The following is a 27,789-nucleotide window of genomic DNA, read 5'->3' as shown; positions in this document are numbered from 1 at the left end:
GACTCAGTTGCTAAGCTGCAGCAGAGTAACCAGCTCGTCAACAAGTGGTGACCAGCGGCGGATCAGCGGTTTATCGCTCCAACAGATGAAGGTGAAAACCCCAGTACCTGCTTGCAGTCGTCTTGCTACAACAACCGTAGCTAACCATCCTGCCAGCAGACTGCTAGCTGTCTGCTAGTTGTCTGCTAGCCTGCTGCTAGTCGGCTGCTAGTTGTCTGCTAGCCGGCTGCTAGTTGTCTGCTAGCTGTCTGCTAGCCTGCTGCTAATTGTCTACGAGCCTGCTGCTAGTTGTCTGCTAGTTGGCTGCTAGCTAGCTGGTAGTTCTTAATTTTGTTACTTTAGCTGTTGAAAATCAGTTCCTGATGACTTTACCAGGTTAAATTACGAGTTAGTTAAACTAACGAGTCTCTCTTTGGAATTAATCTGTTGTTAATCCGTTCATGTATCTGGTTAATCAGATGCTAAAATCAGCACGAAAAACTGTTTACTCCGAGATAAATCGCGGTACTGGGTCCGAACCAGCAGTTCTGGACCTGGACCTGGTTCGGGTCCTGATCCCTGTCTACTGTCATAAACGTAGTACAAAAAAAAAAAGAAGTTTGGATGTATTTTTTATCTTCTTTTTAATCAGTTTGTTCTTTTTAATCAGTGTGTTGAACATGGTTACTGGTTGGTCCTCTCTACTGCCAGGTAGACCTGGTCTGGATGTAGCTCCTGTGGACCTGAAGGTGGAGGTAATCCTGTAAACCACCTGTAATTTCCCTCTGATGGTGGTCTCTAGCCACAGACCCAGGACCAGCACAGAGAATCTCCAGGATTTGGGAGAGGATGGGACGATACTGGGATACTCTTCCTGACCAGGACTACCTCGTCATGCTGACCATGTTTAATACAACACCTGCTGGTTAAATTAGGACACACATTGGTCTTCTTGAGTCCAATCTGAGTCTCAAAGTCCGCTTCCTTTGTGGGAAATGTGATTTGGATCAGGACTTGGTCTGCCTACAAACTCCGGTCTCAGTCCGTCTCAAATGGACCAGATACAGGAAGTGACTTACAAAACAAAGTGCATTGTGGGTCCAGCGGACATTCTTCACCTGCATTTCACCTGCATGGGGGGTAAACAAAAGCAAACCATAGACGTGGGGATAACAGGATTTCTGATAGAAAACCAGACTACCGGGACCTGGTGCACATCCATGTTTTTATGCCTCTGGTGGAGAATGGCTACGGTTACGTGATGTTTTTAATCCGGAAATAAATAATTCAGAATTAATGTATTCTCCTATGAGTTTACATGAAGATAATTCCTAATGAAGGTTTACATGAAACACGTCCTCACTTAATTCCTCTTTAGAGCGGCGGGTTGGGAAGGGTTCTGATTGGACAGAGGGTCCATGTGACGTATGTCGTATACCAGAAATAAACAAAAGTTAGCTCCCTGCTTCTCGTCTTTTCAGTCGTAACTTGTAAAAACTACATAATTCCGAATTCCGAATAGAAATCTGCGTTAGAAATGAAGTGTTTACATGGTCGTTTTTCATCAGTTTAAAGCGGAATTAACTTTTATTCTGAGTTAAACAGGAATTAAAACTCCCATGTAAACGCAGCAAATGAAACGGTTCTTTTAAAAGTCCAGTTTGAGACGTGCAGCGTGAAAGCAGTCTTCATCCCAAATACCTCCCTCCTCCCCCCAACTGACCTGCGGCCCCAGTCTAGCAGACTGTCTTGTAGGGGTGGGAAAATGGAATCGAAAATTTGGATTTTTTTGTTTAAAAAAATCAAAAATTTTTTTTCAATAAAGTAAAATTAATCTACTATAAAATTTTTGGGGTTTTTAATCTACGAAAATCAGCAATATTGAAGAATTTTGAGAATCGCAATTAAAATCTAATTGGCACCCAAAATATCGAATCGAATCGGAACAAAAGTATATCATCACAGCCCTACTAACTTGATATAAATTCATCTTAATTTAATTTCTATGTCACACAAAACCCACATCCAAGTTTTGAAGTGTTAACCGGAGTTCTATGCACCTCCTTCTCCTGCAGGTTCACACTGTAGATGTTTCCTGGCTCCCAGTCTGACCATTATGGCCGCAGCCAGCTCCACCAAGATCTCATGGCAGCTGCGTGAGTGCTGACACCGTCCGACATGTTGTTGTTGTGATGAGCTCCCAGCTGAAGTTTCTCCTCCTGTTGTCCAGAGGAGTTCGAGGCCCACTCCCGCTCCGTGTCATGTCTGGCACTGGGCAAAAGCTCCGGGCGCCTCCTGGCCACGGGGGGGGAGGACTGCCGGATCAACATCTGGAGCATCAGCAAGGCCAACTGCATCATGGTGAGCTGGCAGGAGGTGTGGTAGCGAGAGGAGGTGTGGTAACAGGAGGAGGTGTGGTAGCGAGAGGAGGTGTGGTAGCAGAGAGGAGGTGTGGTAGCAGGAGGAGGTGTGGTAGCGAGAGGAGGTGTGGTAGCAGAGAGGAGGTGTGGTAGCAGAGAGGAGGTGTGGTAGCAGGAGGAGGTGTGGTAGCAGAGAGGAGGTGTGGTAGCGAGAGGAGGTGTGGTAGCAGGAGGAGGTGTGGTAGCAGAGAGGAGGTGTGGTAGAAGAGAGGAGGTGTGGTAGCAGAGAGGAGGTGTGGTAGAAGAGAGGAGGTGTGGTAGCAGGAGGAGGTGTGGTAGCAGAGAGGAGGTGTGGTAGCGAGAGGAGGTGTGGTAGCAGAGAGGAGGTGTGGTAGCGAGAGGAGGTGTGGTAGCAGAGAGGAGGTGTGGTAGCAGAGAGGAGGTGTGGTAGCGAGAGGAGGTGTGGTAGCAGGAGGAGGTGTGGTAGAAGAGAGGAGGTGTGGTAGCGAGAGGAGGTGTGGTAGCAGGAGGAGGTGTGGTAGCGAGAGGAGGTGTGGTAGCAGAGAGGAGGTGTGGTAGCAGAGAGGAGGTGTGGTAGCAGAGAGGAGGTGTGGTAGCAGGAGGAGGTGTGGTAGAAGAGAGGAGGTGTGGTAGCAGAGAGGAGGTGTGGTAGCAGAGAGGAGGTGTGGTAGAAGAGAGGAGGTGTGGTAGCAGGAGGAGGTGTGGTAGCAGAGAGGAGGTGTGGTAGCGAGAGGAGGTGTGGTAGCAGAGAGGAGGTGTGGTAGCGAGAGGAGGTGTGGTAGCAGAGAGGAGGTGTGGTAGCAGAGAGGAGGTGTGGTAGCGAGAGGAGGTGTGGTAGCAGGAGGAGGTGTGGTAGCGAGAGGAGGTGTGGTAGCAGAGAGGAGGTGTGGTAGCGAGAGGAGGTGTGGTAGCAGAGAGGAGGTGTGGTAGCGAGAGGAGGTGTGGTAGCAGGAGGAGGTGTGGTAGCAGAGAGGAGGTGTGGTAGCAGAGAGGAGGTGTGGTAGCGAGAGGAGGTGTGGTAGCAGAGAGGAGGTGTGGTAGCAGGAGGAGGTGTGGTAGCGAGAGGAGGTGTGGTAGCAGAGAGGAGGTGTGGTAGCGAGAGGAGGTGTGGTAGCAGGAGGAGGTGTGGTAGCAGAGAGGAGGTGTGGTAGCGAGAGGAGGTGTGGTAGCAGAGAGGAGGTGTGGTAGCGAGAGGAGGTGTGGTAGCAGGAGGAGGTGTGGTAGCAGGGAGGAGGTGTGGTAGCAGGGAGGAGGTGTGGTAGCAGAGAGGAGGTGTGGTAGCAGAGAGGAGGTGTGGTAGCAGGGAGGAGGTGTGGTAGCAGGGAGGAGGTGTGGTAGCAGAGAGGAGGTGTGGTAGCAGAGAGGAGGTGTGGTAGCAGAGAGGAGGTGTGGTAGCAGGGAGGAGGTGTGGTAGCTAACAGGCTGGTGTGTTCAGACGTTTATAATCGCAGCTTCAGTCAGAGAGAGGCGATGTGCACGAGACCAAGCTGCACGTTTGCTAATAAAGCTTTTTTATTGACTATCGACCGATTTTATCAGCCATGCTGATTACTGATCAATTCTTACTCTGTAACCATTGTTACACTGTGTTCTACCTGCGTTAGCGACCTCTCTAATCCCAACGCTGCGTTAGCGACCTCTCTAATCCCAACGCTGCGTTAGCGACCTCTCTGATGCCAAAGCTGCGTTAGCGACCTCTCTAATCCCAACGCTGCGTTAGCGACCTCTCTAATCCCAACGCTGCGTTAGCGACCTCTCTAATCCCAACGCTGTGTTAGCGACCTCTCTAATCCCAACGCTGTGTTAGCGACCTCTCTAATCCCAACGCTGCGTTAGCGACCTCTCTAATCCCAACGCTGCGTTAGCGACCTCTCTGATTCCAAAGCTGCGTTAGCGACCTCTCTAATCCCAACGCTGCGTTAGCGACCTCTCTAATCCCAACGCTGTGTTAGCGACCTCTCTAATCCCAACGCTGTGTTAGCGACCTCTCTAATCCCAACGCTGTGTTAGCGACCTCTCTAATCCCAACGCTGCGTTAGCGACCTCTCTGATTCCAAAGCTGCGTTAGCGACCTCTCTAATCCCAACGCTGTGTTAGCGACCTCTCTGATTCCAAAGCTGCGTTAGCGACCTCTCTAATCCCAACGCTGTGTTAGCGACCTCTCTAATCCCAACGCTGCGTTAGCGACCTCTCTAATCCCAACGCTGCGTTAGCGACCTCTCTAATCCCAACGCTGCGTTAGCGACCTCTCTGATTCCAAAGCTGCGTTAGGGACCTCTCTAATCCCAACGCTGTGTTAGCGACCTCTCTGATTCCAAAGCTGCGTTAGCGACCTCTCTAATCCCAACGCTGTGTTAGCGACCTCTCTAATCCCAACGCTGTGTTAGCGACCTCTCTAATCACAACGCTGCGTTAGCGACCTCTCTGATTCCAAAGCTGCGTTAGCGACCTCTCTAATCCCAACGCTGTGTTAGCGACCTCTCTGATTCCAAAGCTGCGTTAGCGACCTCTCTAATCCCAACGCTGTGTTAGCGACCTCTCTAATCCCAACGCTGTGTTAGCGACCTCTCTAATCCCAACGCTGCGTTAGCGACCTCTCTGATTCCAAAGCTGCATTAGCGACCTCTCTAATCCCAACGCTGCGTTAGCGACCTCTCTGATTCCAAAGCTGCATTAGCGACCTCTCTAATCCCAACGCTGGGTTAGCGACTTCTCTGATCCCAACGCTGGGTTAGCGACTTCTCTGATTCCAAAGCTGCATTAGCGACCTCTCTGATTCCAAAGCTGCGTTATCGACCTCTCTGATTCCAAAGCTGCGTTAGCGACCTCTCTGATTCCAACGCTGCGTTAGCGACCTCTCTAATCCCAACGCTGTGTTAGCGACCTCTCTGATTCCAAAGCTGCATTAGCGACCTCTCTGATTCCAAAGCTGCATTAGCGACCTCTCTGATTCCAAAGCTGCGTTAGCGACCTCTCTAATCCCAACGCTGTGTTAGCGACCTCTCTAATCCCAACGCTGCGTTAGCGACCTCTCTGATTCCAACGCTGCGTTAGCGACCTCTCTGATTCCAAAGCTGCGTTAGCGACTTCTCTGATCCCAACGCTGGGTTAGCGACTTCTCTGATTCCAAAGCTGCATTAGCGACCTCTCTGATTCCAAAGCTGCGTTATCGACCTCTCTGATTCCAAAGCTGCGTTATCGACCTCTCTGATTCCAAAGCTGCGTTAGCGACCTCTCTAATCCCAACGCTGTGTTAGCGACCTCTCTGATTCCAAAGCTGCATTAGCGACCTCTCTGATTCCAAAGCTGCATTAGCGACCTCTCTGATTCCAAAGCTGCGTTAGCGACCTCTCTGATTCCAAAGCTGCGTTAGCGACCTCTCTAATCCCAACGCTGCGTTAGTGACCTCTCTAATCCCAACGCTGTGTTAGCGACCTCTCTAATTCCAAAGCTGTGTTAGCGACCTCTCTAATTCCAAAGCTGCGTTAGCGACCTCTCTAATCCCAACGCTGCGTTAGCGACCTCTGTGATTCCAAAGATGCGTTAGCGACCTCTCTGATCCCAAAGCTGCGTTAGCGACCTCTCTGATCCCAAAGCTGCGTTAGCGACCTCTCTGATCCCAAAGCTGCGTTAGCGACCTCTCTGATCCCAAAGCTGCGTTAGCGACCTCTCTGATCCCAAAGCTGCGTTAGCGACCTCTCTGATCCCAAAGCTGCGTTAGCGACCTCTCTGATCCCAAAGCTGCGTTAGCGACCTATCTGGTTCCAACGCTGCGTTAGCGACCTCTCTGATCCCAAAGCTGCGTTAGCGACCTCTCTGATCCCAAAGCTGCGTTAGCGACCTCTCTGATCCCAAAGATGCGTTAGCGACCTCTCTGATCCCAAAGCTGCGTTAGCGACCTCTCTGATCCCAAAGCTGCGTTAGCGACCTCTCTGATCCCAAAGATGCGTTAGCGACCTCTCTGATCCCAAAGCTGCGTTAGCGACCTCTCTGATCCCAAAGCTGCGTTAGCGACCTCTCTGATCCCAAAGCTGCGTTAGCGACCTCTCTGATCCCAAAGCTGCGTTAGCGACCTCTCTGATCCCAAAGCTGCGTTAGCGACCTATCTGGTTCCAACGCTGCGTTAGCGACCTTTCTAACGTGTGTTTCAGAGTTTAACAGGTCACAAGAACCCGGTGGAGTGTGTCCAGTTCAGCACGTCAGAGGAGCAGGTTGTAGCCGGATCGCAGTCTGGATCTATCCGCGTCTGGGACCTGGAGGCCGCTAAGAGTAAGACTCTGTGGTCCAGCAGACCAGTCATCCACCAAACGACCCCTGTGTAACGAGTTAAATCACCTGTTCGTCATGTGACTCTTTATCAGTTCTACGAACTCTGATGGGACACAGAGCCAACATCACCAGTCTGGGCTTCCATCCATTTGGAAACTTCCTAGCGTCCAGTTCCATGGACACAAGCATCAAGGTGTGCGTGTGAGAGAAACAATCTGCATACACTTAATTTTCTTACCTTTTTCTTATTAAACAATTAATTTCTGTTTTCTGACAGCTGTGGGACGTTCGGAGGAAAGGTTATGTGTTCAGGTACAAGGTAAGAACTCTGTGTGTTTATTTCGCTATCCTCAAGACCACAGGAAGTCTAATCCTGCAAAATAAGAACTTTTTAAAAAAGTTAAGGCATTATGTTAAATCAGGATTTTTTCACCAAGCGAGGACGTGCGCGTAAAGCCAAGACGTACGTTTAATGCGTAAAGCCGGGACGCACGCGTGAAGCCGGGACGCACGCGTGAAGAAGGCGACGAAGGATGTAAGTTCCAAGTTCCCCCAATGTTACCAACTTAGCTTCTCTGTGTCTATATTTATGGATTATTTCTGGGTTCCTTAAGAATCTCCTTTTCAAAACAGGAGTCGCAACAAATCGACCAACGTTTTTCGGGTCTCGCCTGAATGAGAAGCAGCGTTGTAGTATGTATTCTGCCACTGCTTGATTGTGTGTGGCGTGCTCGAGCTGCAACAGCTTGGCAGATGGATAAATCTCCCAAGAAAGATTCCAGGCTGAATCCGTGTTGAAACTTTTTACTTCAGAAAATTATGAAACTAAGCAGACAAACAGAAAATAGATCTTCATACTACTGGAAATGGATTCATTGTCTCAGTGAAATGACATGACGTTACACATAAAAACCGATAAGTTAGCTTTAGGCTAATGTCGATGGAGAATACTACTGGGAAGATGGTGGTTAGACTGAACAGATTAAAAAGGGATTAAAACAACTTTGTCCATCAGCAACTGTTTACCAAAACATGTCAGTTTTCTGTGTCAAATTACAAAATGGCTAGAATATTTACAGACAAATGTTTTCTGACCATAAAAGTGAACATAAAACTTGTTTGGGTTCAGAAAAACTGAAGACATAAAACATTTTATTTACTTAATAAATTTAAAATGTTGTAATAGTAGGACTATGTAGCTATTTCTGAAAATGGAAAATCACAGAAATATTCCTCATTTTCTAAAAATAGAACAATAAACATCAACAGTGAAGCTCAAAATTATATAATTGTTTACATATTTATGATCTCTGGCAATAAGATGATTGTGATTGGTATTGACCAGTAGCGATGTGCAGTAATAAAAAAAAAACTGGAGATGCAACACATAACTGCTGCGTAGTGGAATCTAATCGCTATGGAACACTGACACCAACGAATAAGAAAAGCCCTATCTAATACCCATCTACCCATCCATCCACCCATCACCCACCCATCCATCCATCACCCATCCATCCATCCATCCATTAACCCATCACCCATCCATCCATCCACCATCACCCATCCATCCACCCATCACCCACCCATCCATCCATCCACCCATCCATCCACCCATCACCCATCCATCCATCCATTAACCCATCACCCATCCATCCATCCACCATCACCCATCCATCCATCCATCCATCCATCCATCCATCCACCCATCACCCACCCATCCATCCACCTATCACCCACCCATCCATCCACCCATCACCCACCCATCCATCCACCCATCACCCATCCATCCATCCATCCATCCATTAACCCATCACCCATCCATCCATCCATCCATTAACCCATCACCCATCCATCCATTCATCCATTAACCCATCCATCCATCCACCATCACCCATCCATCCATCCATCCATTAACCCATCACCCATCCATCCATCCATCCATTAACCCATCACCCATCCATCCATCCATCCACCCATCACCCACCCATCCATCCACCCATCACCCATCCATCCATCCATCCATCCATCCATTAACCCATCACCCATCCATCCATCCATCCATTAACCCATCACCCATCCATCCATTCATCCATTAACCCATCCATCCATCCACCATCACCCATCCATCCATCCATCCACCATCACCCATCCATCCATCCATCCATTAACCCATCATCCATCCATCCATTAACCCATCACCCATCCATCCATCCATCCACCATCACCCACCCATCCATCCATCCATCCATCCATCCATCCACCATCACCCATCCATCCACCCATCCATCCATCACCCACCCATCCATCCATCCATCCATCCATCCACCATCACCCACCCATCCATCCATCCATCCATCCATCCATCCACCATCACCCATCCATCCATCCATCCATCCACCATCACCCACCCATCCATCCATCCATGCATCCACCATCACCCATCCATCCACCCATCCATCCACCATCACCCACCCATCCATCCATCACCCACCCATCCATCCATCCATCCATCCATTAACCCATCACCCATCCATCCATCCATCCATCCATCCATCCATTAACCCATCACCCATCCATCCATCCATCCACCATCACCCACCCATCCATCCATCCATCCATTAACCCATCACCCATCCATCCATCCATCCATCCATTAACCCATCACCCATCCATCCACCCATCCATCCATCCATCCACCATCACCCATCCATCCATCCATCCATCCATTACTGATGCCGTGACTTCTTGTGTGGTCAGAGATCTCCATGTCGTCAATTAAAAAACCTAAATTAAGGTTTTAGAAAATAAATAATTAAAAGAAAACAAAAATGTTTGTAATATTTATTTTTTCATTTTTTGTTACGTTACTCAACATTTCCCAAATGTTTCCTGACATTCCCCAATGTCTTCCAACACGTCTCGTTTCTCTACCAATGTATGTGTCCTAACGTCTGTCACCACTGACCAACGTGTCCCACTCCGTCTCCAGGGTCACTCCCAGGCGGTGAGGAGTCTCGCCTTCAGTCCAGACGGGAAGTGGTTGGCCTCGGCGAGCGACGACTGCACGGTGAAGGTAGACACTGGTCCAACACATGATGTCGCCACATGTTGGACGAGTTTGTCCTCAGGTGTCTCTTGTCTCCTCCAGCTGTGGGACCTGGCTCAGGGGAAAACCATCACAGAGTTCAGATCCCACACAGCAGCCGTCAACATTGTCCAGTTCCATCCCAACGAGTACCTGCTGGCATCCGGCAGTTCCGACAGGTACGCCAGCGCGACCTGAAGGTGATTCGAGGGTTACCTGCTGCAGGTGTTGACCGGCTCTCTGCTCGTCCCGCTGTCCTGATGACATCATGATGATGACATCACTCTGCAGCAGATAATTTGTGTTGATGAAGCAAGAAATAAAACTAAATGATGAGTCAAATTTAATAAAAGAAATTAGGAATGTACATTTCACACAAACGTACTATATACTATGGATAATGCCAGAGAACTAATCACACACACAGTAAGGGATCTGCAATTTTGTCACAGCTGTCTTTTTATGTAGATAGTGATTAAATTCACATTAGCCTTTAAAAACTTTGTATCATCAATACTGTGCAGCCTCCATGCGGAAGCTTAAGGCAACTTTTTTTCCACCCGCATATGATTAACTATTCGCTTTACGATTTAACGACTATTAGAATATTGGAAAGTCTGAGCCCAAAAACAAATCATTTTGAGTTCAGAAACTTTGATGTGTCGTTTTTATTTCTCAGTTTGAACCTGCAGCTTTGTCCTGGTTTACTCTGAAACATTTTAATGTTTCTCTGCAGGAGCATCAAGCTCTGGGATCTGGAGAAGTTTACAATGATCGGCTCGTTGGAGGGAGATGCATCTGCTGTCAGGTCGGACATGATGCTACCAGCCCATGGTCTCTGGTCTCTGTACCCTGGTCTCGGTACCCCGGTCTCTGTTCCCTGTTCCCCGGTCTCTGTTCCCTGTTCCCCAGTCTCTGTTCCCTGTTCCCCGGTCTCTGTTCCCTGTTCCCCGGTCTCTGTTCCCTGTTCCCCAGTCTCTGTTCCCTGTTCCCCGGTCTCTGGTCTCGGTACCTTGGTCTTTGAACCCTGGTCTCTGGTCTCGGTAACCTGGTCTCTGGTCTCTGTACCCTGGTCTCTGGTCTCGGGACCCTGGTCTCTGGTCCCTGGTCTCTGTACCCTGGTCCCTGGTCTCTGAACCCTGGTCTCTGGTCTCGGGACCCTGGTCTCTGGTCCCTGGTCTCTGTACCCTGGTCCCTGGTCTCTGAACCCTGGTCTCTGGTCTCGGGACCCTGGTCTCTGGTCCCTGGTCTCTGTACCCTGGTCCCTGGTCTCTGAACCCTGGTCTCTGGTCTCGGGACCCTGGTCTCTGGTCCCTGGTCTCTGTACCCTGGTCCCTGGTCTCTGAACCCTGGTCTCTGGTCTCGGGACCCTGGTCTCTGGTCCCTGGTCTCTGTACCCTGGTCCCTGGTCTCTGAACCCTGGTCTCTGGTCTCCGTACCCTGGTCTCTGGTCTCGGACCTTGGCCTCTGGTCTCGGTACCCTGGTCTCTGGTCTCGGTACCCTGGTCTCTGGTCTCGGTACCTTGGCCTCTGGTCTCGGTACCTTGGTCTCCGTACCCTGGTCTCTGGTCTCGGGACCCTGGTCTCGGCACCCTGGTCTCTGGTCTCTGTACCCTGGTCTCTGGTCTCTGTACCCTGGTCTCCTGTCTCGGCACCCTGGTCTCTGGTCTCTGTACCCTGGTCTCTGGTCTCGGCACCCTGGTCTCTGGTCTCGGTACCCTGGTCTCTGGTCTCGGTACCCTGGTCTCTGGACCCTGGTCTCGGTACCCTGGTCTCTGGTCTCTGGACCCTGGTCTCGGTACCCTGGTCTCTGGTCTCTGTACCCTGGTCTCTGGTCTCGGCACCCTGGTCTCTGGTCTCGGCACCCTGGTCTCTGGCCTCGGTACCCTGGTCTCTGGACCCTGGTCTCGGTACCCTGGTCTCTGGTCTCTGGACCCTGGTCTCGGTACCCTGGTCTCTGGTCTCGGTACCCTGGTCTTGACGTAGGTCTGTGTCCCTCCAGGTGCCTCCTGTTCAGTCCAGATGGATCCTGTCTGTTCAGCGGTGCCACCGACTCTCTGCGGGTCTTCGGGTGGGAACCAGACCGCTGCTTCGACGTGGTCCCGGTTGGATGGGGGAAGGTGTCAGATCTGTCCGTCTGCAGCCATCAGCTGGTTTGTAGCTCCGCCCACCATCACTTCCCTTTCAGCTTGACCTTCATCACATTCTCACTGTTTCCACATCGTCAGATCGGTGTGTCTCACCAGCTGTCCAGCGTCTCGTCCTACGTGGTCGACCTAAAGAGGGTGAAGAAGAGTAACAGCGCCGCCATCCAGGGAATCGTCCAGGACAACAGCCCGTTCTCAGAGCCCAGAGATCCCAGAGGAGCCGCTCTGCGCCGGAACTACGAGAGACCGAACACCAGCTGCAGCTCACAAAGGTACCGCACCTCTCACGCTTCCATCACGCTTCCATCACGCTTATATCACGCTTATATCACACTTCCATCACACTTCCATGACGCTTCCATGATGCTTCCATGACGCTTCCATCACGCTTCCATGACGCTTCCATGGTGCTTCCATCACACTTCCATGACGCTTCCATGATGCTTCCATCACGCTTCCATCACGCTTCCATCACGCTTCCATGGTGCTTCCATCACGCTTCCATCACGCTTCCATGGTGCTTCCATCACGCTTCCATCACACTTCCATGACGCTTCCATGATGCTTCCATCACGCTTATATCACGCTTATATCACACTTCCATCACACTTCCATGACGCTTCCATGATGCTTCCATGACGCTTCCATGACGCTTCCATGGTGCTTCCATCACGCTTCCATGGCGCTTCCATGGTGCTTCCATGACGCTTCCATGGCGCTTCCATGGCGCTTCCATGATGCTTCCATGATGCTTCCATGACGCTTCCATGACGCTTCCATGGCGCTTCCATGGTGCTTCCATGATGCTTCCATGATGCTTCCATGATGCTTCCATGGCGCTTCCATGGTGCTTCCATGGTGCTTCCATGGCGCTTCCATGATGCTTCCATGACGCTTCCATGGCGCTTCCATGGTGCTTCCATGATGCTTCCATGATGCTTCCATGGCGCTTCCATGGCGCTTCCATGGCGCTTCCATGGTGCTTCCATGGCGCTTCCATGGCGCTTCCATGATGCTTCCATGATGCTTCCATGACGCTTCCATGATGCTTCCATGATGCTTCCATGACGCTTCCATGGCGCTTCCATGGTGCTTCCATGATGCTTCCATGATGCTTCCATGGCGCTTCCATGGCGCTTCCATGGCGCTTCCATGGCGCTTCCATGGTGCTTCCATGACGCTTCCATGGCGCTTCCATGGTGCTTCCATGACGCTTCCATGGCGCTTCCATGGCGCTTCCATGGTGCTTCCATGACGCTTCCATGGCGCTTCCATGACGCTTCCATGGTGCTTCCATGACGCTTCCATGGCGCTTCCATGGCGCTTCCATGATGCTTCCATGGCGCTTCCATGGTGCTTCCATGGCGCTTCCATGGTGCTTCCATGGTGCTTCCATGACGCTTCCATGGCGCTTCCATGGCGCTTCCATGGCGCTTCCATGATGCTTCCATGATGCTTCCATGATGCTTCCATGGCGCTTCCATGGTGCTTCCATGATGCTTCCATGATGCTTCCATGGCGCTTCCATGGTGCTTCCATGGCGCTTCCATGATGCTTCCATGGCGCTTCCATGGCGCTTCCATGGCGCTTCCATGACGCTTCCATGACGCTTCCATGGCGCTTCCATGGCGCTTCCATGGTGCTTCCATGACGCTTCCATGACGCTTCCATCGCGCTTCCATGGCGCTTCCATGACGCTTCCATGACGCTTCCATGGCGCTTCCATGGCGCTTCCATGGTGCTTCCATGACGCTTCCATGGCGCTGCCATGGTGCTTCCATGGCGCTGCCATGGCGCTTCCATGGCGCTTCCATGGCGCTTCCATGGTGCTTCCATGACGCTTCCATGACGCTTCCATGGCGCTTCCATGGTGCTTCCATGACGCTTCCATGGCGCTTCCATGGTGCTTCCATGACGCTTCCATGGTGCTTCCATCACGCTTCCATGGCGCTTCCATGGTGCTTCCATGACGCTTCCATGGCGCTTCCATGGCGCTTCCATGGCGCTTCCATGGCGCTTCCATGACGCTTCCATGGCGCTTCCATGGTGCTTCCATGACGCTTCCATCACGCTTCCATGACGCTTCCATCACGCTTCCATGACGCTTCCATGACGCTTCCATGGTGCTTCCATCACGCTTCCATGACGCTTCCATGGCGCTTCCATCACGCTTCCATCACGCTTATATCGCGCTTCCATGATGCTTCCATCACACTTCCATCACGCTTCCGTCACGCTTATATCACGCTTCCATCATGCTTATATCACACTTCCATCACGCTTTCGTCACGCTTAGATCACACTAACATCCGGCTTCCATTCCACATGCATTCCACCTCCATCACACTTAATATCAAGCTTATGTGACGCTTTTGTCACGCTTCCGTCACACTTCCATCACGCTGACATCGTGCTTCCATCAGGCTTCTATCACGCTTCCAACACGCTTATATCACGCTTATATCATGCTTCCATTACGCTTCCATCACGCTTCCATCATGCTTCCATCATGCTTCCATCATGCTTCCATCACGCTTCCATGATGCTTCCATGACGCTTCCATGGCGCTTCCATGACGCTTCCATGGTGCTTCCATGACGCTTCCATGGCGCTTCCATGGCGCTTCCATGATGCTTCCATGATGCTTCCATGACGCTTCCATGGCGCTTCCATGGTGCTTCCATGGTGCTTCCATGACGCTTCCATGACGCTTCCATGGCGCTTCCATGATGCTTCCATGATGCTTCCATGATGCTTCCATGGCGCTTCCATGGTGCTTCCATGATGCTTCCATGATGCTTCCATTGCGCTTCCATGGCGCTTCCATGGTGCTTCCATGGCGCTTCCATGATGCTTCCATGACGCTTCCATGACGCTTCCATGGCGCTTCCATGATGCTTCCATGGCGCTTCCATGGTGCTTCCATGGTGCTTCCATGGCGCTTCCATGGCGCTTCCATGGTGCTTCCATGACGCTTCCATGGTGCTTCCATGATGCTTCCATGATGCTTCCATGGCGCTTCCATGGCGCTTCCATGGTGCTTCCATGGCGCTTCCATGGCGCTTCCATGGTGCTTCCATGACGCTTCCATGACGCTTCCATGGCGCTTCCATGGTGCTTCCATGACGCTTCCATGGCGCTTCCATGGCGCTTCCATGGTGCTTCCATGACGCTTCCATGGCGCTTCCATGACGCTTCCATGGTGCTTCCATGACGCTTCCATGGCGCTTCCATGGCGCTTCCATGATGCTTCCATGATGCTTCCATGACGCTTCCATGGCGCTTCCATGGTGCTTCCATGGTGCTTCCATGACGCTTCCATGGCGCTTCCATGGCGCTTCCATGGCGCTTCCATGATGCTTCCATGATGCTTCCATGATGCTTCCATGGCGCTTCCATGGTGCTTCCATGATGCTTCCATGGCGCTTCCATGGTGCTTCCATGGCGCTTCCATGATGCTTCCATGGCGCTTCCATGGCGCTTCCATGGCGCTTCCATGGTGCTTCCATGACGCTTCCATGGCGCTTCCATGGCGCTTCCATGGTGCTTCCATGACGCTTCCATGACGCTTCCATCGCGCTTCCATGGCGCTTCCATGACGCTTCCATGACGCTTCCATGGCGCTTCCATGGCGCTTCCATGGTGCTTCCATGACGCTTCCATGGCGCTGCCATGGTGCTTCCATGGCGCTGCCATGGCGCTTCCATGGCGCTTCCATGGTGCTTCCATGGCGCTTCCATGGTGCTTCCATGACGCTTCCATGACGCTTCCATGGCGCTTCCATGGTGCTTCCATGACGCTTCCATGGCGCTTCCATGGTGCTTCCATGACGCTTCCATGGTGCTTCCATCACGCTTCCATGGCGCTTCCATGGTGCTTCCATGACGCTTCCATGGCGCTTCCATGGCGCTTCCATGGCGCTTCCATGGCGCTTCCATGACGCTTCCATGGCGCTTCCATGGTGCTTCCATGACGCTTCCATCACGCTTCCATGACGCTTCCATCACGCTTCCATGACGCTTCCATGACGCTTCCATGGTGCTTCCATCACGCTTCCATGACGCTTCCATGGCGCTTCCATCACGCTTCCATCACGCTTATATCGCGCTTCCATGATGCTTCCATCACACTTCCATCACGCTTCCGTCACGCTTATATCACGCTTCCATCATGCTTATATCACACTTCCATCACGCTTTCGTCACGCTTAGATCACACTAACATCCGGCTTCCATTCCACATGCATTCCACCTCCATCACACTTAATATCAAGCTTATGTGACGCTTTTGTCACGCTTCCGTCACACTTCCATCACGCTGACATCGTGCTTCCATCAGGCTTCTATCACGCTTCCAACACGCTTATATCACGCTTATATCATGCTTCCATTACGCTTCCATCACGCTTCCATCATGCTTCCATCATGCTTCCATCATGCTTCCATCACGCTTCCATGATGCTTCCATGACGCTTCCATGGCGCTTCCATGACGCTTCCATGGTGCTTCCATGACGCTTCCATGGCGCTTCCATGGCGCTTCCATGATGCTTCCATGATGCTTCCATGACGCTTCCATGGCGCTTCCATGGTGCTTCCATGGTGCTTCCATGACGCTTCCATGACGCTTCCATGGCGCTTCCATGGCGCTTCCATGATGCTTCCATGATGCTTCCATGATGCTTCCATGGCGCTTCCATGGTGCTTCCATGATGCTTCCATGATGCTTCCATTGCGCTTCCATGGCGCTTCCATGGTGCTTCCATGGCGCTTCCATGATGCTTCCATGACGCTTCCATGACGCTTCCATGGCGCTTCCATGATGCTTCCATGGCGCTTCCATGGCGCTTCCATGGTGCTTCCATGGCGCTTCCATGGCGCTTCCATGGTGCTTCCATGACGCTTCCATGGTGCTTCCATGATGCTTCCATGATGCTTCCATGGCGCTTCCATGGCGCTTCCATGGTGCTTCCATGGCGCTTCCATGGCGCTTCCATGGTGCTTCCATGACGCTTCCATGACGCTTCCATGGCGCTTCCATGGCGCTTCCATGGCGCTTCCATGACGCTTCCATCGCGCTTCCATGGCGCTTCCATGGTGCTTCCATGACGCTTCCATGGCGCTGCCATGGTGCTGCCATGGCGCTTCCATGGCGCTTCCATGGTGCTTCCATGGCGCTTCCATGGTGCTTCCATGGTGCTTCCATGACGCTTCCATGACGCTTCCATGGCGCTTCCATGGCGCTTCCATGGTGCTTCCATGACGCTTCCATGGTGCTTCCATGACGCTTCCATGGTGCTTCCATCACGCTTCCATGGCGCTTCCATGGCGCTTCCATGACGCTTCCATGACGCTTCCATGGCGCTTCCATGGCGCTTCCATGGCGCTTCCATGGCGCTTCCATGACGCTTTCATCACGCTTCCATCACGCTTCCATGACGCTTCCATGACGCTTCCATGGTGCTTCCATCACGCTTCCATGGCGCTTCCATGACGCTTCCATGACGCTTCCATGGCGCTTCCATCACGCTTCCATCACGCTTATATCGCGCTTCCATGATGCTTCCATCACACTTCCATCACGCTTCCGTCACGCTTATATCACGCTTCCATCATGCTTATATCACACTTCCATCACGCTTTCGTCACGCTTAGATCACACTAACATCCGGCTTCCATTCCACATGCATTCCACCTCCATCACACTTAATATCAAGCTTATGTGACGCTTTTGTCACGCTTCCGTCACACTTCCATCACGCTGACATCGTGCTTCCATCAGGCTTCTATCACGCTTCCAACACGCTTATATCACGCTTATATCATGCTTCCATTACGCTTCCATCACGCTTCCATCATGCTTCCATCACGCTTCCATCACGCTTCCAACATGCTTATATGACGCTTATATCATGCTTCCATTACGCTTCCATCACGCTTCCATCATGCTTATATCACGCATACATCACGCTTCCATCATGCTTATATCACGCTTCCATCTTGCTTATATCATGCTTACATCACGCTTATATCACGCTTTCATCATGCTTATATCACGCTTACATCAAACTTTCGTCACGCTTAGATCACACTTACATCACGCTTCCATCACGCTTACATCACACTTACATCATGCTTCCATCATGCTTCCATCACGCTTCCATCATGCTTATATGACGCTTCCATCACGCTTATATGGCGCTTCCATCACGCTTATGACGCTTCCATCACGCTTATATGGCGCTTCCATCACGCTTATGACGCTTCCATCACGCTTATATGGCGCTTCCATCACGCTTCCATCATGCTTATATGGCGCTTCCATCACGCTTATGACGCTTCCATCACGCTTATATGACGCTTCCATCACGCTTCCATCATGCTTATATGACGCTTCCATTACGCTTATATCACGCTTCCATCATGCTTCCGTCACGCCTCCATCATGCTTCCATCACGCTTCCATCATGCTTATATGACGCTTCCATCACACTTATATCACGCCTTCAATGACGCTTCTATCATGCTTATGTCACGCTTCCATCAAACTTTCGTCACGCTTAGATCACACTAAACACTAATATCCGGCTTCCATTCCACGTGCATTCCACCTCCATCACACTCAATATCAAGCTTATCACGCTTTTGTCACGCTTCCATCACGCTTATATCATGCTTCCATCACGCTTATATCATGCTTCCGTCATGCTTCCATCATGCTTATATCATGCTTATATCACGCTTCCATCACGCTTCCATTATGCTTCCATCATGCTTACATCACGCTTCCATCATGCTTTTATCACGCTTACATGACGCTTCCATCATGCTTAGGTCACGCTTCCATCAAACTTTCGTCACACTTCGATCACACTAATATCCGGCTTCCATTCCACGTGCATTCCACCTCCATCACATTTAATATCAAGCTTATATCACGCTTTTGTCATGCTTCGATCACGCTTCCATCACGCTTATGTCACGCCTATATCACGCTTGCATCATGCTTCCATCACGCTTCCATCACGCTTCCATCACGCTTCCAACATGCTTCCATCATGCTTATATCACGCTTACATCAAACATTTGTCACGCTTAGATCACACTTACATCACGCTTCCATCACGCTTACATGACGCTTCCATCATGCTTAGGTCACGCTTCCATCAAACCTTCGTCACGCTTCGATCCCACTAATATCCGGCTTCCATTCCACGTGCATTCCACCTACATCACACTTAATATCAAGCTTATCACGCTTTTGTCACGCTTCCATCACGCTTATATCATGCTTCCATCACGCTTCCATCATGCTTATATCACGCTTATATCATGCTTCCACCATGCTTATATGACGCTTCCATCACGCTTTCATCATGCTTATATGACGCTTCCATCACGCTTCCATCATGCTTATATGACGCTTCCATCACACTTCCATCATGCTTATATCAAGCTTCCATCAAACTTTCGTCACGCTTATATCACACTAAACACTAATATCCGGCTTCCATTCCACGTGCATTCCACCTACATCACACTTAATATCAAGCTTATCACGCTTTTGTCACGCTTCCATCACGCTTATATCATGCTTCTATCACGCTTCCATCATGCTTATATCACACTTATATCATGCTTATATCATGCTTCCACCATGCTTATATGACGCTTCCATCACGCTTTCATCATGCTTATATGACGCTTCCATCACGCTTCCATCATGCTTATATGACGCTTCCATCACACTTATATCACGCTTCCATCATGCTTATATCAAGCTTCCATCAAACTTTCGTCACGCTTAGATCACACTAAACACTAATATCCGGCTTCCATTCCACGTGCATTCCACCTCCATCACACTTAATATCAAGCTTATCACGCTTTTGTCACGCTTCCATCACGCTTATATCATGCTTCCATCACGCTTATATCATGCTTCCATCATGCTTATATCATGCTTACATCACGCTTATATCACGCTTATATTACGCTTCCATCACGCTTATATCACGCTTCCATCATGCTTCCATCATGCTTATATCACGCTTCCATCACGCTTATATCACGCTTCCATCAAAACTTTCGTCACGCTTAGATCACAGATATCCGGCTTCCATTCCACGTGCATTCCACCTCCATTACACTTTATATCAAGCTTATATCACGCTTTTGTCATGCTTATCACTCCAATATCATGGTTCCATACCATGTGCATCCCTCCTCCATCACAGTTGATATCACGCGCAGACCACGCTTCCATCTTGCTTATATTACGCTCTCGTCACTCTTAGATCGCGCTTTTGTCACGTTTATATCACTCTAATATCACGCTTCCATTCAACGTGCGTCCCTCCTCCATCACACTTAATATCACACGTAGATCATGCTTCCATCACGCTTATATCACGCTTTCGTCGCTCTTAGATCACTCTTCCGTGACACTTATCTCACGCTTTTGTCCCGCTTAAATCATGCTTCCGTTATACTTATATCACGCTTTCGTCAGGCTTTTGTCATGCTCCCTACGTGTTTCTTAAACTCGTCCCATGTGACGTCATCAGGGTGAAGCAGCGGTCGGAGGCTGAGAGGCGGAGCCCTGAGGGTGAGAGGCGGAGCCCCAGTGAGGACGAGGCAGACGAGAAGCTGTCGTCGGCGGAAATACACAATGCAGAGGACTACAAGGAGATCTTCCAGCCCAAGAATGCCATCTGTAGGTGGACCAGGACACTTTCACACACGTAGAAAAGGCAGCGTCTGAGCAGGTGGAGCTGCTCCGGTGTCGTTCATGTTAACTTTAGGTTCTGGTTCTGGTGTCCCACAGCTCGAACTCCTCCCAGAATATCAGAACCATTTCCAGCGCCTCCTGAAGATGGTGAGTAATCAGATTACCTGGCTAAAGTATGTTAACCAGCACAGCTACATCTGTTTAACCTTTCAGAGAGCATTGTGGCCATGGGGCGGGAGCTGAAGGACCTGGTTTCTCTTTTTCCTGACAAGCAGCAGGTCAGTGAATGCAGCGTCTTCATGATCGGGCTTCATTCAGAACAAAATGAGCAGCTTGATGGAACTGATGAGTCAGATCTCAATCCTAAACATAGAACCATAAAATCTGTTTCTGTTTGCAATTGATTGTTCTTATATCTGCATATAGTATGACCTAAACCTGCGTACGGTAGTTCTGATGTCTGCCTACGGTAGGCCTGGCGTCGGCCTGCGGCGGCGACATGCGGCGGCGTCCTGCGTCGTCGACATGCGGCGTCGACATGTGGCGTCGGGCTGCGGCGGCGACATGCGTCGTCGTCCTGCGGCGTCGACATGCGGCGTCGGGCTGCGGCGGCGACATGCGGCGTCGGGCTGCGGCGGCGACATGCGGCGGCGTCCTGCGTCGTCGACATGCGGCGTCGACATGTGGCGTCGGGCTGCGGCGGCGACATGCGTCGTCGTCCTGCGGCGTCGACATGCGTCGTCGTCCTGCGGCGTCGACATGCGGCGTCGGGCTGCGGCGGCGACATGCGGCGTCGGGCTGCGGCGGCGACATGCGTCGTCGTCCTGCGGCGGCGACATGCGGCGGCGACATGCAGCGGCGGCATCGGCCTGCCGCGGCTGCCGGTTCAGTGAAGTTAGATCTGAATGCGGTTTCTGTTGCAGTCTCCTCCAGTTGCTTCTTCCACTCCAGTCCAGAGGGTGGAGCCGACTGTCGTCTCCTACGCCAAGCATCCACCCCCCATCTGCTCCGTCGCCTCCAACCCCCCCGCCACCTCACAGCCCCCCCCTCCCAGTCAGGCAACCTCAATCAAATCCAGAATGCAGCCCCGGATCATCCTGAGCACCGGGAACGAGCCCATCGGACTCAACGTGGCCGACTTCCTGCCGGTGGGTTCAGGCTGCAGCTCTGTATGGACCTTCTGAGGTCATGTGACCCAGCTGTTGATCACGTGACCTCTGCTCAGTCATCAGCTAATCACCGAGCCGCTGCCTTGAGCGACGACGAGGCGCTGTCCCAGATCAAGAAGGGTCACGACACCATGTGCGTGATGCTGAGCAGTCGCAACAAGACGCTGCAGACAGTCAGAGGCGTGTGGGTCTGCGAGGACATCAAGGTGACGGTGATGTCACGTGGTCACATGATCTCATCCTTCCTGCTTTCTCTGTTATCGTTTTAAAACACCGAGTCTGTTTCTGCAGAGCGCTCTGGACACCGCCGTCTCCATGAAGGACCTGTCTATCGTGGTGGACATCCTGAACATCATTAACATGCAGCCGTAAGATGTACACACACACACACACCTCTGAAGTCAAACTGCTTCCAGTCATGACCCGGTTCAAACCTCCAGTTTGGACTTTTTTTTTTTACTTCTGTTCACCTGAGACTCCCCACTTCACCAGAAACCAGAACCAGAACCTGATTCAGTAGAAACCGGGCCTGGGACCCGGAGTTTCCATGGTAACGCTAAAATGTTTTGTGTTTATTGATCATTAATTTCTGGTTTTATTTTCACTGTTTGTTGTTTTTAAGCTTCTTTCCACGTTCTGGTTCTGGTACAGCTTCCCTGCAGACTGGTTCTGATGTTCCTGCCGTTTCAGGGCCTTGTGGAAACTGGACCTGTGTACCACCATCCTGCCTCAGATCGAGAAGCTGCTGCAGAGTAAATATGAGAGGTGAGACCGGAGCAGAACCATGTAGAACCGGACTGGTCCGGTTTCTGACCGCGACACGCCACTGGATCAGAAAAACCGCCGACTGGTTTTTTTCTGCATCTTCACGCTGCTGACCCGAGTGTGACCTTTGACCCCACGTCTCATCTGGACCGATTCTCTGGTTTCCTCACCAACCGGTCCAGAACCACTCCCCATCGGATCTCCAGAACTCACCGGTTTAAACCCGTTTCTGACCTTTTGTTTACTGTACAGCCTGTTTGTAAACAACCTCGGGGTTTTAAAGCTACAGTACACATCTTCACCAACAGGGGGCAGTAACACCTCCAGATCCACTTTACTGGATCTGTTTCCCTCCTGGTTCTGACCCGACCCAGTCAGCTCGTCTCTCTGTCTCCAGCTACATGCAGACTGGATCCACGTCTCTGAAGGTCATCATGAAGCATTTCTGGACGCTGATCTCGGAAACGCTGAAAGCCTCGCCGTCTGTCGGGGTTGACATCAGCCGGGAGGAGCGGTGAGTTGGCAGAACCTGGTTCCGACCCGTTTCAAAGCCCCGCCCAGTAACGTAGTTGCATCATTGTTTCTGACCTTTGACCTCTGCAGACACCAGAAATGCAGGGAGTGCTGCAAACACCTGAAGAACCTCAGCAACATGGTGAAGAACAAGGGCGTGCAGGTGGGTCGCCATGGCAGCGCCTTCAAGGAGCTGCAGCTGCTCCTGGCGCCGCTGGAAGACGTCCTCTGACCTGGCAACGTGATGTCACACTGCTGAAAAGGGTTTCCGTTGTCATGGCGTTCCTGGATGCCGTTTTTCCCCGACGAGGAGGAAATGGATCCGTCTCCACGGAGCTGGATTCATAAACCAATCGGATCACAGCGGCCGGTTGTGGGAGGAGCTTATCAGCACAGACTGATGGTGATCATAGTTCATACTGAACGCCTTCATTAGACTTTTCTACTTCTGCTAAATGTGCATTTATTTAAATAAAGTTGTTTGTCAGAAGAGTTTTTTTTATTAAACGACTGCTAAAAGTGTTTATGACCATCCTGCAGGTCGGACGTCATTAATCTCGCCACATTCCCTAAAAAGCAGCTTCTATAAATGGTTTTGGTGGATGACTGAATTAATGTCTAGAAAATTCATTTAATTCAAGAGTAAAACAGAAATGGGAAAAATTTCTGGCCAGATGGAAATACGTTGTTTTCATCTGCATGCTGGGGGCGGGGCTTATGCTGCTGCTAACGGAGACCAACCTACGGTGTCCGTCACGAAGTCTGATTTCACCAGAAGAAGCGACTGAACGTGAGTCCCCTTTTCTTTCAGTCGTTGTTGGAGCGGTCTGGAAATAATCGCTAAATGTAGCGCCGACGTTATTGTCTGACGTTTTAATGTCTCCGGGCCAAAACATCGTCCGTCTGACGGCTGGAGGACAGACTAGTGGCACAAAACGGCATTACAGGATGGTTCTCATCAAACGTCTAAATGATCCACCATGACTTCGGAGTGGGAGATCTTCCTGGAGCGTTTATTAAAAAGGAAATACAAAAAACACAAAGTGTAGAAACCCGAAGCAGCAGACGGAGCTTCAGTACGGCTAACGGCAGCTTGGAGTTTACAGCTACACCTCGGCTCTGAGGCCTTCGGATCTGAGCACGTCTTGGTTTCAAGGTCATCCGACACAGAAGAAGAACTCCACATCCTGCCGGACGGCTCGGCGGACCACCCTGATTGGACGAAAGGGGACAGAGGAGACGAGCTCCAGAAACCATAGAAGAAGAAACAGGATCAATTCAACAGAAAGATTCATGTTTTTCATCTGCAGTCGAAACGAAGAATTTAGTAGAAATAAAGAAAATCCAGATTCAACTGGTTTAAAGTGCAGCTTTACAAATAAACAGCAATACTGGGAGTACTGGGGAGCGTGTACTCAGTTGTGGGCGACTTTGATCCAAAGCTGCTACAAAAAGTTCAGAAAGTTCTCATCAGCACCAGCCGAGTGCAGGTGGAGGGGGGGCAGGTGGTGTCCTGGGTCAGGGGGTTGGGCTCGGGGTGCTGGCCGGCACCCCAGAGTCGCACCTGGACGTCCCGCCGTCTCTCAGGCCGTCAGCTTCAGTCGTCCTGCAGAGACAAACACGTCCATCAGTCAACAGCCGCCCGACCACCTGCTCCACGCCGCCAGCCAGAACGGTCAAAAGCAGTTTTAAGTCCGTCTTCAGATCCTGGATACATTTATCTGTCTGGACATAAAAACTTTGGGTACGATAAGCCAGAAGGTTCAAATTTCAGCTACAAGCCTGCGAAATCTACGGAAGCCCAGAGTGGCCATAACTCAAAAGATGTCCTACTACAGACTACCGATAAAATGAGTTTATCGTGAGGTAACAAAAAAAACTCAACAGTTAAATTCAACGTGACTAACAGGAAGTAGCGTAAAACCTACCAATGCTAACCAATCAGTGAGCTTCATCGTCTCGTCAATAAACTCAACAACTTTATTTCCAAGTCCTATTCTGAAGATTCAGCTCCAGATTCCGATGTAATAATCTGAAGGTTCCGATTATTAATCTGAATCAAGATGAGAAAAACTCACAAATGAGCGTCGTTTTCTGAAGAAAAGGACGTCAGAAATAAAGTCGTGGTTCAGATTATGATATCATCCTAGGTGACGATGATGTCATGAGGATGATCCTTCTGGCTTTCCGTACTTCTGAAAGATGTCAACATGCGCGATTGGTTTCCCACAATCCTTTGCTAAACCTCCGATCAGCTGAATTTAAAGGTGCGGCGTTCCGTCTTAAAGGAACCTTTTGCTGTTGTTGGAGGAGACGCGCCGCACCATCAGCGGTTTGGCTCTTCGGGACCAGAACCACACGTGGAGGCCGGATCCGGCCAGCTGGGTGCATTGTGGCATTTTCATGTCGCGAGCCTTTCGAGGACATTTTGACGCACACCCGAATCGGCTTTCCATACCGCAGAAGACAGATGACAGCGAACGACCCCCCATTCCTGTCTAACTACGTTTAGCCTCTTCAACCTTTAAATGTTGCCATGGTTACCACTACGAAGACGGATTTAAAATGTTTTCAGAAAATCGGTGCAGACGTGGAGGAAGACATCCAGGACTCCACGGTGTGACGTCACGAGGAAACGACGTCTGAAACCTCCGGCAGGCGGATCGTTTCAGGTTTCAGAGCAGGCGGGTCCGGGTGCCACCAGAACCCGTCTGGTGCTGGAACCAACATGTTTCCTCGTGACTCAGATCTGATGAAGTTCATATGTGAAAAGGCAACACAGACAGCAGGAGGCTTGTGGGTCCGGCGGACTCGGCAGGCCCAGAGGCTCCAGCGGGTCCTTCGGGTCCAGCTCACAGTTCTGCAGGCGGCGACAGAAGCTCTGCGGTTAGCGGTGGAGGGAGGGTGGGGGTGTTAGACGAGTGAAGGAGAGGGGAGGGATGCGTCACCATGCCATGCTTACAGCTTCCATGCCAAGTTATCCACCAATTAACACGGACACCCCCACACCTACCTGCCCACCGTCCCCCACCAATGGGCTGGCTCTGTCTACCTGTCTGTCTGCAAACCAACCAATCAGACCACAGAATGAGGACACAGAGGAAGGAGGAGGACAGACTGACAGCGGGAATCCTCCTTCACCCTGACAGCTCAGACCTGCAGCATTCAGGAGTCAGCGTTAACCTCCTACATTTCCCACAATGCACTTCTGCTGCTTTACAGGATGAAGGTGTGAAAACCACCAAAAAAAAGTTTGTCTTTGGCCGAAAGTCACTGATGTCAATATAGGAAGTCTTACGTCTTCATTTTATAAGATTTACTAAGAACTTAGTTTCAATTCCCGACCGTTCGCCCGGGACTGTTCCCGACCGTTCGCCCCGAAATCTTCCCGACCGTTCGCCCGGGACTGTTCCCGACCGTTCGCCCGGGACTGTTCCCGACCGTTCGCCCCGAAATCTTCCCGACCGTTCGCCCGGGACTGTTCCCGACCGTTCGCCCGGGACTGTTCCCGACCGTTCGCCCCGAAATCTTCCCGACCGTTCGCCCGGGACTGTTCCCGACCGTTCGCCCGGGAGTCTTCCCGACCGTTCGCCTGGGAGTCTTCCCGACCGTTCGCCCGGGACTGTTCCCGACCGTTCGCCCCGAAATCTTCCCGACCGTTCGCCCGGAAGTCTTCCCGACCGTTCGCCCGGGACTGTTCCCGACCGTTCGCCCCGAAATCTTCCCGACCGTTCGCCCGGGAGTCTTCCCGACCGTTCGCCCGGGACTGTTCCCGACCGTTCGCCCCGAAATCTTCCCGACCGTTCGCCCGGAAGTCTTCCCGACCGTTCGCCCGGAACTGTTCCCGACCGTTCGCCCCGAAATCTTCCCGACCGTTCGCCCGGAAGTCTTCCCGACCGTTCGCCCGGGACTGTTCCCGACCGTTCGCCCGGAAGTCTTCCCGACCGTTCGCCCGGGACTGTTCCCGACCGTTCGCCCCGAAATCTTCCCGACCGTTCGCCCGGAAGTCTTCCCGACCGTTCGCCCGGGACTGTTCCCGACCGTTCGCCCGGAAGTCTTCCCGACCGTTCGCCCGGAACTGTTCCCGACCGTTCGCCCCGAAATCTTCCCGACCGTTCGCCCGGAAGTCTTCCCGACCGTTCGCCCGGAAGTCTTCCCGACCGTTCGCCCGGGACTGTTCCCGACCGTTCGCCCGGAAGTCTTCCCGACCGTTCGCCCGGGACTGTTCCCGACCGTTCGCCCCGAAATCTTCCCGACCGTTCGCCCGGAAGTCTTCCCGACCGTTCGCCCGGGACTGTTCCCGACCGTTCGCCCGGGACTGTTCCCGACCGTTCGCCCCGAAATCTTCCCGACCGTTCGCCCGGGACTGTTCCCGACCGTTCGCCCGGAAATGTTCCATGCATAAATACATTAAAATTTGCAGGTACTTCAGTTTCTTTGATCATCAGAAATCAGATGTGATGATAAAACGTTCCAGAAGCAGCTGCTTGGATGTAAAACGTCTGAAGAAACGGAAACTACATTGAAGCCGAAAGCAGACCATCGGGTCCGAGCCTCATGCCGAAGCCTGCCCCCCACGGGTTACCATGGTAACACCATTTCTTCTGTTAGAAAGATTTGAATAACTTTTGGTTGCCATCTTGTCACGAAGCTTCCTGCCGAGTTCGGAGCCAATCGCACGAAGCCCTTCAGACTAGTTCGTTTAAATACGACGCGCCCAAATGGGAAAAAATGGGGTAAAAATTGGTTGTT

At 51.4% G+C, this 27,789-nt stretch overlaps 2 protein-coding genes across 5 annotated transcripts in view; one reads left to right on the top strand and one right to left on the bottom strand.

Annotated features, from left to right (window-relative positions):
- katnb1 (katanin p80 (WD repeat containing) subunit B 1) lies at positions 1-23,519 on the top strand. Of its 4 annotated transcripts, none has more exons than XM_079246303.1 (20): positions 1-91; positions 2,055-2,135; positions 2,210-2,340; positions 6,512-6,629; positions 6,722-6,822; positions 6,907-6,948; positions 9,619-9,702; positions 9,778-9,893; positions 10,451-10,522; positions 11,717-11,867; positions 11,943-12,133; positions 20,427-20,575; positions 20,687-20,737; positions 20,804-20,868; positions 21,514-21,738; positions 21,816-21,965; positions 22,051-22,127; positions 22,450-22,524; positions 22,922-23,038; positions 23,128-23,519. In XM_079246303.1, exons 2-20 carry the CDS (start codon positions 2,096-2,098, stop codon positions 23,267-23,269), a joined length of 2,097 nt encoding a protein of 698 aa, XP_079102429.1. In that variant the 5' UTR covers positions 1-91; positions 2,055-2,095; the 3' UTR covers positions 23,270-23,519. The 4 variants fall into 4 exon arrangements, with proteins under 4 accessions (XP_079102429.1, XP_079102430.1, XP_079102428.1 ...); XM_079246304.1 differs by lacking the exon at positions 1-91 and adding an exon at positions 990-1,073; XM_079246302.1 differs by lacking the exon at positions 1-91 and adding an exon at positions 1,029-1,119 and having other exon boundaries at positions 11,961-12,133.
- Positions 23,520-25,941: 2,422 nt separating this feature from the next.
- LOC306774778 (uncharacterized protein) overlaps positions 25,942-27,789 on the bottom strand; it is a gene marked incomplete at its 5' end in the record, with an annotated part of 61,080 nt that continues 59,232 nt past the window's right edge. Inside the window, 2 exons of the mRNA XM_079264947.1 lie at positions 25,942-26,208; positions 26,383-27,403. Of these exons, the coding sequence (XP_079121073.1) occupies positions 26,015-26,208; positions 26,383-27,403 (1,215 nt within the window). The 3' untranslated portion in view covers positions 25,942-26,014. The remainder of the gene's footprint in view (positions 26,209-26,382; positions 27,404-27,789) is intronic.

Source organism: Telmatherina bonti (assembly GCF_933228915.1).
Source record: "Telmatherina bonti genome assembly, chromosome: 1".
NCBI classification, from domain to species: domain Eukaryota; kingdom Metazoa; phylum Chordata; class Actinopteri; order Atheriniformes; family Telmatherinidae; genus Telmatherina; species Telmatherina bonti.
Note: the sequence above shows the minus strand (reverse complement) of the source record. Positions and strands in the feature narration are given on the sequence as shown.